The 21,338-nt window shown below is 34.4% G+C and overlaps 1 protein-coding gene across 7 annotated transcripts in view; it reads right to left on the bottom strand.

Moving 5' to 3' along the window:
- LOC145686463 (uncharacterized) overlaps window positions 1-21,338 on the bottom strand; it is a 135,014-nt gene that overhangs the window by 87,450 nt on the left and 26,226 nt on the right. For all 7 annotated transcript variants that reach the window (XM_081759795.1, XM_081759793.1, XM_081759799.1 and 4 more), the window contains exon 3: window positions 11,445-11,758. In XM_081759795.1, the coding sequence (XP_081615921.1) occupies window positions 11,445-11,758 (314 nt within the window). The remainder of the gene's footprint in view (window positions 1-11,444; window positions 11,759-21,338) is intronic.

The following is a 21,338-nucleotide window of genomic DNA, read 5'->3' as shown; positions in this document are numbered from 1 at the left end:
GCTGACGGAAGAGGAAGGTTCACATGATACATTGAAAACAAAAAATGATCGGCAACCGCAACACGTGTTGTACAGTGGAGGGCCAAACTTACGTGTCGTGTATGAAGTGTTTTTAGATTATTTTGTCTAACCCCTGTATATGCATGATCCCACAAACTACCCCTTCGCGTGGTGTACACGTGTTACTACTACTTTATAATGTATGGTTGTATTGAGTTTGATGGGCAAACATACTATATATAGTGGCTTCTTCGATCTATATATAGTGACACGTGTACGTCACGTGAAGAAGTTTGTGCGGCGTGATATTTTCTGAATATTGAAACCGGAAGTGGTAGTATATTTATACCAGTTCAATTTGTAGTAGAGAGATTAGAGTGAAGATGGAATATATTCTTAAGACGGTTAAGTGATTGCAAAAAACAACTTCTTTTTATTTATAACAATTGTTACTCCATAGCGATCACAGTTAAAACCGGAAGTGGTCGATTTTCTGCACAGGAAACAGTTTTTAGCTATCTATTACGCTTTTTATTCTATTGCTATCAACGTTAAATTGAAAGTGGTCTATATCTGAAACTTCAAGTTTAAATATGGGATTAGGAGAAAAGATATCTCCTATTTTTACAGCGCTAAATCGATTAAAAAAGAAAAAAAGGGTGGATAAAAGGGTTCAATGGGCCGCAACCGGCTCGAGAACCGGCTGTAGCACATGGCTGGTGTAGATCAATACTGCAACCGAAAGTTTTAGTGAACTTCTACTGCTTTCGGTTTTAGTAGAGAATAAAGCATATAGATGGAATGAACTCTTGGAATGCTTCATCGATTGAAGAAAACCACTTCTCCATATTATACAGTTTTTGCTCCGTAGTGATCAACGTAAAAACAGATAATTGTTTAATTCTATTACTGCCGGTTTGAATATTGCTCCATAACCGAACTCGATCCCTAATTTTCGATCCTCTACATACTGAACAAATTTGGTGGTGATTAGTGTTGTAAAGGCCTGGAACAAAACAGGAAATTTTAGGTAAAGAAAACAGTTTTTTACCGTTTTTTTCCCGAGCTTGGAAAGAAACAGAAAAATTGGGAAAAATTGAAATTTTCGAATATTTTACTACATTATGCTTTTAAAATGAAAACTATTTTATATTTACTAGTTTACAGTTAAGATCATTGAGTAGTTATGTTTCTTGTATTAGAATAGGGTAATTTTGTGGCAACAAATATATTTGCACCACCCCTTTAAAGTTAGCACCGTGATAGAATGCAGTTGTGGCTACAAAAGATACTAAAATATAATCCTAGTTAGATTAATTAATATAGACGCATATAAATTATCTTAAGTAATCTTATAAAGTACCGTTTTATGGCAGGGAAGTGTTAAAATAACAGAGCCAGAATCATTTTAGTTAATACCAGTATGTTATACCAATATATATTTATTTTACGGAGATACTTATCTTCTTTGTCCTGCGTAAAATTTCGGGAAATTTTGAACCCATTAGAAAAAATCTTTTGTTCGGAAATATTGGCAAAACCCAGAAAATATAATTTAAAAACTATTTCTTCGCCTGATGCTAATCTTATTTGCTGTAACGTGTCTGCAGAGTATATACAACGTATTTAGCTAGCAGGAAAAGTACTTAAAGTAACATTTTTAATTTTACTTTTTAGTTTTCTGATTTCTGATTTTAAAAAAATCCCTCTTTATTATTTGTATATTTTTCGAACAACTCAAAAAGAGACATGATCATATTTACATATACATAGGTACACACATACACAGGGCAATCCAAATGAAATCGACCAATTTCCAGGTCAAAGGTTGCTGACAAAATTTATTTATTTTTTAATTTTTTTTTTTTTACATAAGATTGTACTACAATCAGGGAGTTGAAAACGGGTATTCATTTATTTTTTTAGCTGCGCAGGTTGTTTGTAGCGGCCATTTTGTATAGACCCCTGAACGTATTTTTCACTTTTCATAGAATTCCGTTGAACGCTATAACTCTTTTAGATTTTAAAGATTATGAGTTCAAACCAAAATCTATGAAAGTTAATGGAATGGACAACATTCTGTATTCTGTGCACATTGCGACGTACTTCAAAACGTCGAAAGAAAAAGCTCTGAACATTGAGGTTGGAAACCTGGAAATGGCCATTTTGGAATGTAAATTTTGAAGCGAAATAAATGAGACTCACCTTCAATTTTCTGTTTACAAAACAAGTGAAAAATCTCAAATTTGCACAAAATAGACGATCGTTGTTTAGTAACAAGTGACTGAAATTGCATCACTGAAACTTGAGTAGTTTCTGAGTTATAAGTTTTTGCTTCACTGGGACTTAAGATCATGAAGCGCCATGAACCGTGGATATAAACTTCGTAGGAAAAGTCAAAATAACATTACAGAAATGTTTAATGGGTAAAGTATGGATAATTTATGAATCATATCTTGGACACACACACAAACACAATAAAAAAAAAACGAAACTTCTGTGTTATTTTTTTTTTTCAGCCTATAGCGCTGCTGTTAAGACATCAGTGAGGTAAACAGCTGACTAATTTGTGTACTGAGATTGGCCCTGGTATTAAAAGTACGACCTGTAGGAGTTGCAAACTTTGTGGGTTTGAGTTTCCGGAGAACCTTTAGTGATCGGCACTGTTACACTTCGTCATTCGTAGATAGTTTAATAGAGGTTCTTGAGTCGGGGATGGAAAAAGTGAACAAAAAAGATTGTTATTTTCCTGACTGATGTCTTTAATTCTCCCAATCCACCATTTCTCGTCGTAAATACAAGCTACGGTATCATTAGGTGCAAATGACAACTTGCTATGTTCTGGAAGTACTGCAATCAGTAAATCCATCTGATTATGAGTATTCATAACATCTGATATGTGTTTGCGTCAGAGATACAAATCTGTGATATGATCTGGCATTGATAATTCTTTTATAAGTAACAAATCTCGAATTTCTTGCTGTTTGACTGCACTTCTGATGAAACATAGATAAATTGTATGCCTGAGATACTATCAACACAAAACCTATACATTCGTTCAGTTCTTAAAATCGCGAATTTCACATCGCTGCAACAACTTATAACTCAGAAACTACTCAAGTCTTAGTGATGCTATTATACCCACTTGTTACTGAACAACTATCGTCTATTTTAAGAAAATTTGAGATTTTTCACTTGTGCCCTTCCTGAGATACGTATTTGATGGTGAAAATACACGATTTTCGAAAATTCGCAATGTTTAAAAATTTCCAAAAAAATCAAGTATATGGTTCTCAGATCTGAAACTTGTTTGAGACGTTGTCTATTATGTAGTCTCTATGTAAACAGAAAATTGAAGGTGAGTCTCATTTATTTTGCTTCAAAATATACATTCAAAAATGGTCATTTCTAGGTTTCCAACCTCAATGTTCAGAGCTTTTTCTTTCGACGTTCTGAAGTATGTCAAAATGTACACAGAACACAGAATATTGTCCATTCCATTAACTTTCATATGATTTTGGTTTGAACTCATAATCTTTAAAACCTAAAGAGTTACAGCGTTTAACGGAATCCTATGAAAAGTGAAAAATACGCTCAGGCGTCCATACAAAATGGCCGCTACAAACAAACCTGCGCAGCTAAAAAATAAATGAATACCCGTTTTCAACTCCCTGAATGTGGTACAATTTTAGGTAAAAAAAAAAATTAAAAAATAAATAAATTTTGTCAGCAACCTTTGACCTGGAAATTAGTCGATTACATTTGGAAATTGGCCACACAAGTATCGACAGTAGTATCAGTCATTTTTAATTACTTTTACATATCACCCTCTCCCTTTAGAAATATAATGGAGACTGAATTTTGTATTTAAACGGCATCGCAAGTGTTACTATTCATCTCAACCACCCCGGAAACTTCCGATTCGACACTAATTGCGTCCATTTTCGATCGTTTTTATATATTCACCCCTTCTCTCTCCCCGAAGTTGCGGCGGTGAATTTGGATTCAAACAACATCGAAGTGATGTTCATCTCAGAACCTCAAAAACCATGGATTCGACACTAATGTCGATCATTTTCTATCATATTTATATATCTCCCCGCTCCCAAATTGCGGGGATGAATTTGGGTTTATATGGAATCGGAAATGCCACTGCTCATTTCAGCGACCCGGGAAACTGTGGATTTGACACTAATATTGGCCATTTTCAGTCACTTTTATATATCTCTTCCTACCCAAGTTGCAGGCATGAATTTGGATTTAAACGGCATCGGAAGTGTTATTATTCATCATAGCAATCCCAAAATCTATGGGTTCGACACTAATAAAGGTTTTTTCGATCATTTGTATATATATCCCCTCTCCCCCTGCCACCTGCTCACGGCACTGAATTTGGATTTAAACGGCATTAGAAGTGTAACTGTTCATCTCAGCGACCCCGAAAACTATGGATTCGACACTAATATTAGTCATTTTCGATCATTTTTTATATCACCCCTTCCCCCTCCCTAAAGTTTTGGCATTGAATTTGGATTTAAACTGCATCGGAAATGTCACTGTTCATCTCAGCGACTCTGAAAGCTATGGATTCACAGTAATATCGATCATTTTGCATCATTTATATATATATATATATAAATATATAAATATATCCTTCTCCCCCAATTTGTGGGAATAAATTTGGATCTAAACGGTGTCGAAAGTGTCACTGTTCAACTCAGCGACCCCGAAAAACTATGGATTCGACAGTAAGATCAGTAATTTTCAAATATATATATATATATATATATATATATATATATATATATATATATATATATATATATATATATATATATATATATATATATATAAAGAGAGAGAGAGAGAGAGAGAGTATATATTTATTTATTTGTATATCCGCACTTCCTTCCTCCAAGTTGCACCTTCAAAGTGAAATGGTAAAATCCATCCCAGGCCTGAACCTCATCTATGTTCAAAATATAAATATTTATCGAGATCAGTCAGGTGGTTCAAGAGTTGTTAAGTTAGAAATATAGTCTCTTTCATTTTTACATACTGTATATAGATAATTTGTCGCATTAGAAAACAGGTATTTCTTTACAAACAAAATTCTGTACATAAATTTTATATTAGTTTGTATTTGAATATTAAATAATAGTAATTATATGTTTTAGTGTATTAGTGAAATTTCCCTGCTGCTGTCTCTTTTAAGAAGTAGTTTGGTTAAAATTAAAATTTCAAGAGATGAAAGAGCACATTAAGAATTCAGTTTCATTCAAGAGCCATATTTGTTGCAACAGAAACGCTTCATAATGGTAGATGTGTATGCAATTGTAAAAGTCCTGTAATTAATGCACAACCAGGAGTAAACGACTAAAAGACACATAAAAGAAATGAGTGCAGACTATTAATTTTCATGAGTAATTACAACAGTTTTATTTTCGAATACTTCTTTTTTAAATATTCACGATATTGAAACTTCTCAACGTACATTTTTCACGCGTTTGAAAAAGGAAAAAAAAAAAAATTCCATTACTAGTAAAACTAATTTAATACAAAGATTTTTGTTATTTTCCAAATTTTTCCAAACTTTCCGGAAAGAAACCGGAAAAAACGGTTTTTTACCAGCAGGTTCAAAATTTTCGGAAATTTTACAACACTAGTGGTGACTCATAATAGTAGACCTTATAATAGTAGACCTTTTCATACCTGAGGAAGCTGAACACGAAACTGGTAGTTTCTGGGCTTTTCACACCTGACGAGGAAGATGAACGTAAAACAGTGTTAGTTCCTGGGCTTTTCACACCTGATGAGGAAGATGAACGTGAAACAGTGTTAGTTCCTAAGCTTTTCACATCTGATGAAGAAGATGAACGTGAAACAGTGTTAGTTCCTAAGCTTTTCACACCTGATGAGGAAGATGAACACGAAACAGTGCTAGTTTCTGAGCTTTTCACACCTGATGAGGAAGCTGAACACGAAACAGTGCTAGTTTCTGAGCTTTTCACACCTGATGAGGAAGATGAACACGAAACAGTGCTAGTTTCTGAGCTTTTCACACCTGATGAGGAAGCTGAACACGAAACAGTGCTAGTTTCTGAGCTTTTCACACCTGATGAGGAAGATGAACACGAAACAGTGCTAGTTTCTGAGCTTTTCACACCTGATGAGGAAGCTGAACACGAAACAGTGCTAGTTTCTGGGCTTTTCACACCTAACGAGGAAGCTGAACACGAAACAGTGTTAATTTCTAGGCTTTTCACTTATGATGAAGAAGCAAACTTGATGTTTGTGGTCTTCTTATAAATGTGTGAACGTTGAACGAATCACAGGCTTTCTTCTTTTCTGTTTTCTCCCCTGCATATGGCTAATTAATGCTTGGCGTCTCATATTGGCAACACAAATAATAACTTGAGGGCAAAATCGGCAACCTGCACTATAAACATCTCTTTCACGTTTGACTAGCTAATCACGAAGGAGTGGGCCCTAGAGTCAATCTTCTTGAAACGAAGTCTTATTATGGGCACTGGGAACCCTTTAAGAATCTTCATCCCGGCGAAATTAAAATACCGCTAATTTTGCAGTAATTATGTGATATCTTCAAATAGATAAAAGATAAGAAATGTGGAAGAAGAGCGCCCTAGACAATATTATTTTACATGAGAAACCGTTATCACGACTCACTTATCTGCTTTCGATTTCGAGCCATTTTGAATATCGGCATTTATTTTCGCGTTTCTAAACAGCTGAAAACGGAAAGCCACTAGGTGACTTGTGATAACGATACCCCACGCAAAATAATATTGTCTAGGGCGCTCTTGTTCCATATTTCAATTATCTTTTATCTATTTGAAGATATCACATAATTGCTGTAAAATTAGCGGTATTTTAATTTCGCCGGGATGAAGACTCTTAATGTTCTACCTGGCATCATTAACCTGGGAAGAGTACAATAATAAGTTTTTGTTATAGATACCTACTACAAAATCAATTTAAGGACCAATAAAGACCTGTTTTTTCTTTTCTTTTTTCTTTTTTTTTTCTTTCTTTTTTTTTTGTCGAAAACAGGAGACGATTCTAAATATTTGCCCTTGTACCTAACAAGGAAATTTATCTCAATCGGAAATACAGTGTCTGTAAAATATTCTAAAATATTAATAAAGCCTCAAATTTGTAACTTAGTTTATTTTAAAAAAATTCAAGGATCTATAGATAAATTCACGCACTTTTCCAGGTTTTTCAAGAGCTTAAAAATTCGCGCATCATTCCCACTTTTCCCGAAATTCCCGACGCGTGACCACCCTGAAAATTCTAGAGGGGAAATAGATATCCGTGCCAGTGAAAAGTGTGTATACATTTTAGTCAGGGAAAAATCCCTGGTAATCCTTTTTAATAAGCACACTGGGAAGGATAAACAGTATAACCCACTTCAGTAACTATTTAGAACATCCACGTATCCTTAAAAAAAGAAAAAAAAATGCTCAATTATTAATTTTCCTGGTGTTTGGGAAATCGTTGGATACAAATGGCAATCATTTAGTGACTTTATAAAGCATGAAAAAAGGGAATGAATCATATATATATATATATATATATATATATATATATATATATATATATATATATATATGAAAATTGGAGTTCAGTTAGAAATTCTAGACTCAAATGAAATCCGTGAGTTTTACTGAACTCCGATTTTTATGCGGTTTGTGTGAAATGACCAAGGAAGGATGGAAGATTTATGTGACTATGTTAACTTATTTAAATTCATCTGGGGTAATATCAACCACGCCTCAAGAAAAACAGCAAATATTTTCCATTATACCTTACAATTCGAATGAAGTTTTGGAGTTTTGAAAGGAAATTGCAGAATACAAATTAAGTATCAGTGAGAATACAAATTAGGTGTTAGTAGTAACACCCATAAATGTTGAATATCTATAGCCAGTTTCTTGCGATAAACGATGGAGAGATTTCTTGGGGACCTCAGGAGTGGACAACAGACATTTTTCACAAGATCCTTCTGTGGGGTTCGATGCTTCCCCTGCCTCACTCAGAAGCGATCCTGTTTCTTCCCGTTTATTCACTAGCGGTCATATTATGTTCCTGTCTGGGGCAGAACGTGAGGCAAATTTGTTTCTAAATGCCGTAGCAACAACAGATTCCGTTCTCCAAAAACTTTTAACCATAAACTCATGTTGCTCCAAAGAGTACACTATTCTAACGGTGTCGTGATCATTACATAGTAGCACAGAACTGTACACACACAGAATTCCCAATACAATGGCCCAGTTTTCTGTTCTTATTGACCATAGCGAGGTTGCCATCTAACGAAGAAAACTCAAATTTCCACACCGCACCGCACCTCATTCCAATTGTATCGTACACTGGCGAATATTATCTGTTTTTCGTGAGGCATGACCAATATTACCTGAGATAAATTTAAACCAGTAAACATAGTTCTACAGGGTGTCTACAAAAATTCCAAAATGAAATTTCGTTACTTTTTCGTGACCTTTTCTTTACCAAATCATAAAATTACCTTATATTTTCAAGAGCGAATTTGGGTGCGAATTAGGTCGAATTTTCATCCATGCGATAGAAACGTACTTTGCTTGCGATTTGGTAATTCTAAAGGCAACCATAGACATTTTTGGTGGTGAACTTTGATGTTTTATACAATAAAAGTTTCCAATATGTATTTTTCATTTGAACAGTTAAAAAAAATCGTGACTCAAAAGCTAAATTTCGTGACTTTCATGACCATTTTCTGATTTCGTGACTTTTTCGTGACATTCGTGACCGATAGACACCCTGTTCTATAAATATCCCATCCTTCCTTGATCATATGCTACAAACAGCATGAAAATTGGACTTTAGTTAGAAATTCTAGACCCGAATGAAATCCGTGAGTTTTTAAAAAATCACCCTGTATATATATATATATATATATATATATATATATATATATATATAAAGCATGCAGTGGAATTGGAACCATGTTAAAGTTTTGATTCCCAACAGAAATAAAGAATTAAACAAGCACAGCTATCGAAAAAAAATATTCAACTACCTTTCAGTTGTATTAACAGAGGGGGAACTCTTTAAAAAATACTTCTTGTTTTTCTGCGTTTTTCTTTGAGTTAAGCGTGTATTGTGCAAATTTTTCTAAAGATTAGATCGTTGATAATCTCTGTAATGTATGACTTATTAGCGAGAAGCAGAAAATTCCTGAAATTGCGCAAATTTTCACCGCGACGTTGCCAACAACAGGATTCAGAAAATTGTGTGAAATTTTGAACTAAAATAAAATGTATAAACGCAATTCCTTTGTGAGATGTACTTGTATTGCATTCTAATATTTACGAAGCAAAATATATATCTACAGAACATTTCACGTTTACAGCTTGAATCCTTGAAATTTAAATCCTACAACTTTTAAAAATGTCATACGTCCTTTCACATGGTTTATCTGTGAATTCCTAAACTCAATGTAAATTTCCTCATGACGAACTTTTTTTTTTTTTTTTTTTTTTTTTTCGACAACTACAGGTCTTTGAGCCTTTGAAATTCCTTTCACTATCGACGACATTTTCATGGCAGTTTCCGTTTGGATCTTAGCAAAACAGAAATCACCGTATGAACATCAGGAGCAGACAAGTAAAATTGACTATTGTAGTGTCTATGAAAAGCTTCTAGAAGCTACTTACTTGCAATCATCTTCTATGTAGTTTTCTAGGAGGTTGGCTCATTGTGATTATCATTCCTCATTGGCTTTCTATATTATTGTTTATTTTATAACAGTTTTAATCTTGTTGGCAATCTTACAGTTAGACATGATACAGAAAATTATTGACTGGACATATTGCCCGTCCCCTCTCTAACGATGCTCGTTAATACACATAATAGCGATAACCGAAAATGCTATTGTCATCCATTACTTTGTATTTTTTCCCCTAAAAGGACTTACATTTTGCTGACTGTTTTTATTAGTCGAAATGCTTATGGTAATGATGCAACGTTGCACAACATTTTTTGCGCAATTTCCAATTATGTTGCCTGCTCATTACGGCATTATCAGTGTCAACAGATAAGGGAGTGAAAGTATAAGCAACTTCAGTGTACCCTTTTCTTTAACTAAACAGTTTTCTGCATTTGCTAAGGTCTATTCTGCTCTGAAACTAACATTGCATTAAGTAATGGAATAGGACCTGAATATTTCAAACAGCAAACAACAAGGTGTATTGGGAAGGCATCACTACTCTTTTTTACATAGACATGTCTGATCGAATAGACATGTCTTCACTTCTCTCCTATTACTTTAAATGCGTTGATGGCAAACTCACAATTTTAAGGGATTTAGAAAATTTCAGACGTGCAATTATATTTTGCAGAAGTTGACATGTCTAAGTAAGTATGTAGACATAATGAACCAACTCTCTGCAGGCTGTATGCCGCGCTGAATAGCTTTACGAAACATGTGTAGTTATTAGGAGATAATCTTTCATTTTCTGACAAATCATTTTCTTTATTCAGAGTTTATAATCCTTTCTCAGCATCAGCACCATATTAAAATGGTCTCTGTTTATGAATGTAATCACTGATAATCAAGTAACATAATCGTACAAGAAATACAGCTTAATGCCAAAACTCTCAGGTTTATAATAATAATAATGTAAATATATAAATAAAAAAGCATTTTGGCTTAAACCTATAAAGTGTGTCTGAAGTAATAAAATCAAATCTCTCAAAATATACAGATACATGCGTATATTAATAAAAGAATATTCAGTAAAGATTTCAATTAAAGTAGAAATTATAAACCAACTCATTTGAAAAATACCTTATTGGACACATGCTTAAATAGTTAAAAGTCAATTCCATGGTTTTATTTAAATTGCAAATTTGTGTCCTTTTTAAGTGACTTGTACCAACTATAAACTTTTAAGTACAATACTTTGCTTATTTGCTAGCTTAATATTCTTAATATTTTCATTTATAAATTTCTGTTTTACTTATTATTATTATTATATAATAATGTAATCAATTTTGTACACTTCCTATAATTGGAGAGATCTCTCTGTTGGAGGAAATATATATATATATATATATATATATATATATATATATATATATATATATATTAGCTCAGTGACGTGCAAACAACTCTACTGTCACTACTATTAACGAAAAAAGACGTCTGTACATTTTTAGTGCATGGAAGTATCATGTTCACGTAAAGAAATTTACTTAAATACTAGATGAGGAAACAAAATTCGCAAGCACTCTAGAAATATGTTTTACATTGGTTTTGATCTGAGACTTCCTTCTATTTCAATCACATTTTTCTACTTTGTTATTTTCGCACAACTACCATAATTAAATTACAAAAAAAAGATACTTTAAAAGAAATTGATTTTTTAAATACTAGTTCTACATACCATGATCTAAAATCCACTTTATACAGTCTATGTCACCAGAAACAACGGCGTGGTGTATAGGCCTATACATATGACTGTCTCGCTGGTTAATTGGTACACCATGCTCTATTAGCATTTTCATACAGTGAAGATGCGACGCATGTGCAGAATAATGTAGTGGTCTACATTCCTCTTCCGCTTCTTCCTGAAAATGCCAATCATTGAGCAACCTTCGCAATTCCGCCTCATTACCATGATAAGCAGCATTACATAGAGGATGGTTCGAGATATGATGCCTTTGGTTATTATCGAGCACAACAGCGACATCAATATTACTGTAAGTGAAAAAAGAAAATACTCTAAAGTTACCTTCATAGTTGATTGAGGTCACATTTATACATTTTAGCATGATAGCTGAGAGCATAATAATATATATAAAGCCATACAAATAAAACTATACCACTATGTTCTCATTAGCAACACATCTTTTCGTAGCCGTCGGTGAATATAAGTTGGTGGAATACGAGTGTGTTTTTCAATTAACATACACCACTCAAGAGTGCAAACTAGTTTTGAGATCTAAATGACTGATTTCACTTACTTTTAAGTATGAACATACTAACGAAATACTGGCTTCAAAACGGCTAAAATTCGAAGATTTTAAACGAAAAAACTGTCTCTCCTTATTTATGTAAAGTAATTTAATAGCCTATGCAGGTTACACACAATACGCACGCATGCACACACACACACACACATATATATATATATATATATATATATATATATATATATATATATATATTCAGATTGTATTCAGATTGTTAGTATTAATGGAATGAAATCTGATAGTATTCAAATAAAACATGGGGTTCCCCAAGGTTCTGTACTGGGGCCGCTATTGTTTATATTAATGATAAATGATCTACCACTAATTTGATTTTAAATTGGTAACACCGGAAGATATCATACGCATAGTTAATAGATTTAAGCCATCAAATAGCAAAGATATATATGACATATCGAATAAGTTCATTAAAAATGTAATTAACTATATTGCTGAGCCGCTTACATTTTGTATTAATAAATGTTTAAGTGAAGGGATTTTCCCAGATGTTCTAAAAATAAGTAAGGTAATATCAATCTTTAAAAAGGGAGACAGATTATGCCCAGCCAACTATCGACCAATATCTTTAGTACCCATATTCTCTAAAATTATTGAAACGGTGGCGAAGGAACAGGCATATCGTTATCTAAATGAACACACAATGCTTAATAATTCACAGTTTGGATTCAGAAGCGGTAGCTCAACGATAGATGCCATTGACAATCTAGTGAAATGTATTCATGAAGTATTTGAGAACAAGGGTTTTGCATTGGCTACCTTTTGTGATCTAAGTAAGGCTTTTGACTGTGTAGAACATTATACATTGTTAAGAAAATTGGAATGCTATGGTTTTCAAGGTAAGAGTCTGAACTTTTTTAAAACATACCTAGAAGGTCGTACTCAGATTGTTAGTGTTAATGGAATGAAATCTGATAGTATTCAAATAAAACATGGGGTTCCCCAAGGTTTTGTACTGGGGCCGCTATTGTTTATATTAATGATAAATGATCTACCACTAAATATCTCAGCTAAGTCCTTTCTCTATGCTGATGACACAACCTTTCTAAACACTAGTAATAACTCTATAGATCTAATGCAAATGAATGAGAAAACTTTTATAGAAACTAAGAAATGGTTCAAGGCAAACGGATTTCTTCTCAATGAAGATAAGACTACCCAGCAAGTATTTTCTTTAAATGAATGTCCGGAAATGTCAAATAATGTGAAATTTCTTGGCATTATGCTCGACAGGCAGTTAACATGGAAGGCACATGTAGAATATGTATGTGTAAAACTTTCAAGAACAATAAGTTTAATACGAAATTTAAGAGATATTGTACCGAACAACTATATAAGATCAGCCTATTTTGCCTTTTTTCAGAGTACCTTAGAATATTGTTTTGGGGGAGTAGTAACTACATAAATGAGGTTCTGTTACTACAAAAAAAGGTCATCAGAATAATCAGTGGGGCATCATACAAGGAACACTGTAAACCATTATTTTGTAAGTTGAAAATTATGACTGTTGTAAATTTGTATATATATAAAGTTTTAGTTTATGTAAAACAAAACATGTCAGATGTTAAACGTAGACAGGATATTCATTCATTCAACACAAGATATGCTAAACAAGTTGATGTATCATACAGCAGGCTAACAAAAATTAAAAATAGCTATGCAATACAGGGTACAAAATTTATGAATAGGGTACCAATAGACATCCAAAAATTACCGCTCACTCATTTTAAAAGCAAACTGTATGATTGGTTAATTACTGTACCATATTAAGGAATTTGAAGAAGATAAGAGTATATTGAAATAGGGATTAAAAAACATAGTTGTAAAACTGCATTTGACGTTGTCTATTGTTTGTATACAGACTTAACGACAATAAAAATATTCTATTCTATATATACACACACAAGGTGTTAATGAACTATACCGACAAACTGTGGATGGTGGTCCTTATCACCGTAAAGGAAGTCACGCATACCAATCCAAAAATGTATATTTCATAAATGTTCAATGGGTGTACAGAGTATTCCATACAGGGTGAAATTCCCAGACATGCCATCAACCGAATTTTGAGATATGCTCTGACTTTATGATTGGTCTGAAGTAGGCAAACGATAAGCCTTGATACCAGTGAACATGGAATCCTTTGGCACGATGTCGGAAGTGTTAAGGATCGTCAGCAACATGGTTTCTCGTACTCAGGAGAACGCATTCTGCAATGTTTTCTTTCACGCTTATAGGGGAAGAAAACTTGAAATATACCGTCACGAAATACATCACATCACACGTTATTCAGAACACAAAAGACATGAAGCTCCCGGTTCCTAACACTTCCGCGTTCCCACCGAAGCATTGGATGTCCATAGTTGTGAAGGCTTACCTCCTACCTACTTTGGGCCCTCGTTAAAATCAGGGCATATCTGAAAGCTCTATTGAGAGCATATATGAGAATTACACCCTGTAGGGAATGCCCTGTACACTTATTGAAAATTGACAAAATATGCACTTTTGGATTGTGTATGCGTGGCTTCCTTTACGCTGTTAAGGACCACCATCCACAGTTTCTGGAATTCGAAACAGGACCTTTTGAAATTTAGCTTTTGCGCGATTTTGGACAGCCCTAGCTTTGAAACTATGCACTTTTCGTCATAGGTCTATATGAACTTCTCTCTTATTTTGATGTGAGGAATCACTTCTTACAGTTTGTCGGTATAGTTCATTAATACCCTATATATATATATATATATATAGAGAGAGAGAGAGAGAGAGAGAGAGAGAGAAACAGGCTACTCTACTCCCCACTAAACAGCTGTGAACATGTTTTAATCTCATTAACATAACCTATATCTACTAAAATCTACTGACACTAATCTCACATTTATTAAGTGCAGAATTTACAATATGACAAAAAAACAATCAATTTCAGCTGCTCAGGCCAATTTCACTTGCTTTTTTTTATTCTCAATGTTTAATTACATTATTGCACCAACAAGTTGCCTCTAATAAGAGCACACACAGAGAAAATGGAAACTTTCGGGAATCAGTTGTAAATATTTTATAGAATTTACTCATAAATCTTGAAAATCTTGACCAAATACTAACTTCGAAAAGAACAAAAGGCACGGATTTTTAAACGACAAAAAATTCTCTCTTTCGATATTTACTATAACAGCAGTTCAACAGCCTATACAGCATATCTTTAAAAATCTTTAAGTTTTACATCCCACGGTAATACCGGGTAGGCTAAAGGAGACAGTGATGATTTGAAATGAATGAAATGGTGGAATGAAGAAAGTGGAAGGAAACGGGAGAACCCGGAGGAAAGCCATGCACACGGTGTTTGTTCACCACAAAACTCACGTGGCACAAGCTGGGATCGAACCACGGACCCCATGCACCAGAGGTGGATGCTCTACCACTGAGCCACCGTGGCCTTACATAGCAGATTATATAGGATGTAACATAGTGAAATGCGGCGTAGGAACCGAGTTGTAAGCTGTTGCAACTGTTGGAAAATGACATGTAACAGCAGATTATGGATAAACGAGAAGCGGTTCCAAACATTTTGGAGGAAGTAATAATACCTGACTGACAAAAGCAGAGTGGTAGGGACGCGGCATACAGATTTTCACAAAGGGAGGACTGGTGTCCGGTGTCTGTCTGCATTGACCTGGACAGAATTGACAAGGAAACAAAAAAGCAGATAAACGACGAATTATGCATGTGCAGTACATAACGACACGACGTGATCAGTGGCGTTACGAGAAAGTAAGGAGCATGTCCTCTCTTTCCCATTTAAATCGAATGATTTAATCTGGTACAACAGTTTACTTGAAGAGGCTGGAAACGCCAAAAAGGTGTAAACTCCTACCAGAATGCCCCAGGCAAGTGTCGTCGATGCTGATGCCAACAAAGCCAACTCTCTGCAGATTACAGACATTGTGTGTTATGTATTTAATGAGACGGAACTAAATCTTTCAAGGTTGTATTTTGACATATAAGAAGATACGCCCTTTGCTATTTCATAGTATGGTGTGGTGTCCCTGAAGGCAGGTCTTTGAGCCGAAGGTTCCTGGATGCCCATGGTGAACCCATGACGGTTTATCATTGCCTTCCCTAGGATAATGATGACTTCCTAGGGACGGGACTTACAATTTAATGTGGAATACGAACCAAGTGTCTTCGCCGGGAATCGAACCTTGAGTACAAAACCACCACTTGATTACAAAACGACAAGCTTATCCACTCATCCAACGGGGACACTGTCGTAGCCTGTGGTACTTTAATGCACACTGGAATACTGGCCAGAAGCATTTGGGAAGAAATGTGTTGGAATCTCATGGCTTTCGATTCCGATTGATGTATTCGCCGTCTCAGAACATGAATGCTAGGATAACAGACTCAACACAATCTCTGATTGCATCCTTGCCACTTTTTTAATGCAGCGTTTCCATCACAATTGTAAGTCTGCGGGGTTATTAGTTGTGTGGGGAGGGGAGGGGGAAGACAAAAAAATCAAATTGAGCACTCTCCCACAGCGCAGTTTTACCTACCCTAGAGACTGCTTTCGTCTTGCATAGCCGCAGGGCCGAATTTATCGGTTTGCTGTCCCTAGACCAAAAGGTTTCCACTACCTCCCACTCCAATGTACCAAATTATAGAACAACAGAGCATAAATTTTTAATTATTTTATGCATATTTTTGTTGTAACGTTTCTGTGAAAATATTGATGAATTTACATTTTGAATTTGCTGGAAAGAAAGATTTAAATTTATATATTTTCAGTTTTTTTTCTTTTTAAAATACAAAAATAAAGAATGATTAGCTTCATTTTTGAAAGACGTACTTGTGTAATAGTGAACGACATTTGCTATTTATATTCATCTGTAATAGTGTGAATATTCAAACATTTAAAATATAACTAAAACCTAGTTTTTTTATTTTATTTATTTATTTATTTATTTTATTTTTTGAAACGAACAGAATACGTAATTGTTTTTATTATTTTATTCTACCGTAACAGAATATGATTAAGTTTAGTACAATACATTAAATCACTTTTTCAATCTACGACACTTCCAACTTTTTTACAATTCTTCTCGATCACCAGTAATTGAAGCCAACAGACTCGCTAAATGCATTATTACTTGATAGACGTTTACTCCAACTTTAAGCATGTTTTCGTCGTTTTCTTCTCTTTCTTCTCCTTATTATTATTATTAAATTTCGGAACTTTTTCGTTTGCTTATTATATTTTCGTCAAATGTTTGCCTATAGGCCCAAGCTTAGTATGCACAGTAGTAAATTCAGTCGATCAGTCCTTCGTACCAGGCTTTTAAGGATCTCGACAGAGCCTGTCGGGTTTGCAATGCAAGAGAAAAGAGCAAGAAATCAAACAGCACAAAAGCAAGACGGAAAGAAAACATGGGTTCTACCTCTTTTTCTCAATATTCCTCTCATCTCACATACCTTTGAAGAGTTTTCCCTAGTACATTTGAATTGAACAAGTACAAAATCTATGGTCATGATCTCAGCGTAAACACAACGCACTCAACCTATTGTTTAACAGGTGGTGTGCCAGGCAACACACCTTGATAAACACAATGTTTGGTGGTGTGGTTCGTCGCTTTGCATATGTATCATCTGATCTAGTTTCTGTCTAAACTTCGCACAGTTCATTTGCTGATTTGCTGTGTTATATTATTGTTAAAGTGATTGTTGTGATTTGAGATAGAAAGGAAAAAAATCGCCACACAAAGTACTGCATTCCATTATTAGAATGAGTACACAAAGTGTTCAAGTGAAGAAAAAGATAAAAGCGGACCCATATTGCATTTAATAGAACAGAAAGAGTTGTTTGTGCGGTAGACAGAAGTGTGAGCACTGTTATCTCACAGGAAGGTGAGGTTGGTATATTTTATTCAATCATATTATTTAAAGTATATGCATGAACCAACACTATAGACCAGTAACGTACACAAGGAGCTGACGAGCTCAGTCCCACCTCTCTCAGTATATTGATATCAAAAGTTGATTTTGCTAATATGCAGTACATTCCATTTATGATTCCGGATAATACAACTTTTCTTATAATTTATCACAAGTACTGTACTGTCATGTTATCCTATATTAGATTACAACAAATTGGTTACGTACTGTATTCTTCTTCTTTTGGGGGCAAGAGCTCTTTCTCGTCAGTATATGCACCAAACTTTACAATCTGCGGGTGTGAGTACAGAGCATTAAAAAAAAAAAAAAATAAATAAATAAGATACTCAAGTTTCTTTTTTCTTTTTTGTTTGTTTTCTTGTTAAAACTTTGGGCGAGTTCCTGCTTATCCGACTTTTATTCGTCCCTGATTCTACTTGTAATTGGATTACTAACAGGTGTCGACCTGTCATCATGAAGGGCTACGGTGCCTTAGTGCTAAACCCTCATTTATATTGCATGGGGTCCCCCGTTCGATCCCAGCTCGCACCAAGTGGGCCTTGCGATGGACAACTATTGCGTCGGTTTACTCGGATTCTCCCGTCTCCTCCCACTCCCTTCATTCCGCCACTTCGTTCATTAACATCATTGTTTCCTTTAGTCTCCAAAGCATAAATGTGCTACCTCTGTGTAGCCACAGCCCTTCATGGATTGTAGCGTGAGTTTAGTACATTTTTCTATCTGTTAACTAATTTCATCAGTATTTCACTCGTACGACTAAAGAAAATGAAAAGAACGTGACTTGTTTGTTACCTCCCCCCCCTCTCTCTCCCCCCTGGAATTTGGCTCACTTTTGTGACTGAAATAAAATACTCACCGTGATGTCACAAGAGCATATGAAAGTCTCTCCAGCCATGAGGGGAATATTTCAGCTGGTGACGCATTGTCAGCGCATCGGCTTATATATATGTATTCAGCGCAAAAAAACTTACAGTAGGTACACGACTGCTTTCACTAAATTTGATTACGTTTAACGTATCCTTTTGATTTTCTTGAAAAAAAAAAAAAAAAAAAAAACTGCATATGAGAGAAATCTCAAGTAAAATTAGTACTTCTGGCAGCCCTGTCATGTGCTGACGTCATTTGCAAATAAGGAAATCAGTTCGCAACTCTGCCACAATGCACAGGTAAATCAAACTAGTAAATATGTTTCTGGTGTTGTTTCTTTGTACATTTATGGTTTATTTAATGCGTGTAATTTAGTAGTGCAATGTGACTATTCAAAGGTACTCATATAGGCAACTATTCGTACGTAATTTATAGAAGTACTGACTTTTTTTTTTCGCAATCCAAATATATTATGACAAGTATTACGAAACATAAGTAAAAAACTGTTATGTGGCTGCAAATGCTTTCGAAGCCAAGTGAAGCACTAGTGAAGTTGCTGCGACTATCGTGACACTATCTGCAGCTACTGAAAGTATGATAGTGACATAGTTGTGTCTAATTTTCATTAAAAATTATTAACCACTGTCATTACACCTGTACTAACAGTTTATAATAAAATTCACAGATGCAGTCTACGGTGCAATTCTTTTGGGCCATGTTGCTGTTTAAGTGTTGCTGCCAGACAGTTGTAAATCAATAAAAGGAGCGTTCAGTGATTGTTATGCTTATCGTTAGACTCAGACCACCCAAAACATTGAAACAACTGTTTAATAATTTATTTTTTTAATCATCCAAAGAATAACACTGACTTATTTTAAAAAAAATAGTGATTAAACACTGATATTGCCTACTAGTACTGATGTTTGCCTTGGTCATATGAATTATCATATTAACCATACATGGGTAAACTTATCAACAACGTACCTTTTAAAATCAGTATAAAGTGTTCTACAATATTAAAAAAATGATTTACAGTTAATTTTGATACAAGTATATTACTAAATCTGGCCAAAGCAAATTACAGTTTTGGCTAAAATGAAAATCAAGTACACGTAAATACACGATCGTTGGATGTAACATTCATATCATAAGCTCATTTTCTACATTTTTCCACGATGTGTCAAGAATAACCATTTATCTTTCCTAAATAGAAAAGGATTTTTCTTGTTCTTTAATTTCAGTTGGGACCAATACATGAATTAAAAGATTTCAATTCAACATTTAGCTTTCATTTTAAATGAATGTACCGATTTGGTGTGTAAAAACTACTTGCTGAAGCTTTTTAAAAAGAATTTTGACCTAAATTTATTGTTCTGTGTATTAAATGTAGAAGTTCCAGCTTACTAACATTTTTCATATTCAATTGTAAACTTAATTTTAGAATTGCAGAATTTAGTTTCTTAAGAATACACTGTAATTGCTCATCTATTTTGCAGATAATTATATCATTATCAACACACCTAAAGTATTCTATAAATTCAAATTGTTCTCTTTTTAAAATATTTTCTAAATCATTCAAAACAATACTCACCGACGGTCTTAGCTAGACCATCTAATTGTTTGTACATTTCATCTCCGTAGTTAGTAGGCATGATTCCAATAATTTAATTAGCTCACAAATCAACGACAAACACAACTACGGAACCCATGAGATTCTAAGGATCAGAATTCGGGTGTTTCTGCTTTGTTAAAATATTTAGGACGTCCAACCATAGTATTCAAGATGTCAAGGTCATCCGCCAGACAACTTCTTCAATAAAAAGGAATGTGCATGAATTTTCTTTACCTTAGAATAAAAGCAGCCTAATCTACGTCTGGATCAAGAGGATTTGGATAAGAATTGGGATAGTACCATCAATAGATATACTAGAATTTAAGTAACCTTGAAGTGTATCACACTTTGTTTTTCGAGAAAGCAAATATAAAATATTCTCTTAGGAGCAACTGGACGTGGAGAACACTTACTCGATTTATATTCTGAATGTAGTGAAGGCTCATCGTTTTTTGTTTTCTTTCTTCAGTAATATTCTTTAATGTGTTCCAGTTTTTGGCAAGTTAGTTATGTGAGTGCTTTCTGGACAGTGTTTATACTCTTTCCGAACTTCCCTCATAAGAATTTAATTTCAATATCATTCACTTTTATTAATTATACGCCTCCTATAGCCTAAAGAGCATAAACTGGGACATTAAACTAAAATTTCATATCATTACCGTATCCAATCACTCACTATTCCCTGTTGGAAACTTCCTCTGTATTGTCGATGTAACTCGGTACGTCCCTTGCCATTTACGTAATTGTTATTGGTGTAACAGCACGCAATTACTCGAACGTTATCATTGCGTGTGAGATAAATGTAGGCCTCAATCCAATATAACAACCATCTTTCATATTCCGCCAAGGTCTTTCGTACAATTTG

Source organism: Thermobia domestica, chromosome 5, assembly GCF_964235325.1.
Source record: "Thermobia domestica chromosome 5, izTheDome1.hap1.1, whole genome shotgun sequence".
In the NCBI taxonomy this organism is placed as follows: domain Eukaryota; kingdom Metazoa; phylum Arthropoda; class Insecta; order Zygentoma; family Lepismatidae; genus Thermobia; species Thermobia domestica.
Note: the sequence above shows the minus strand (reverse complement) of the source record. Positions and strands in the feature narration are given on the sequence as shown.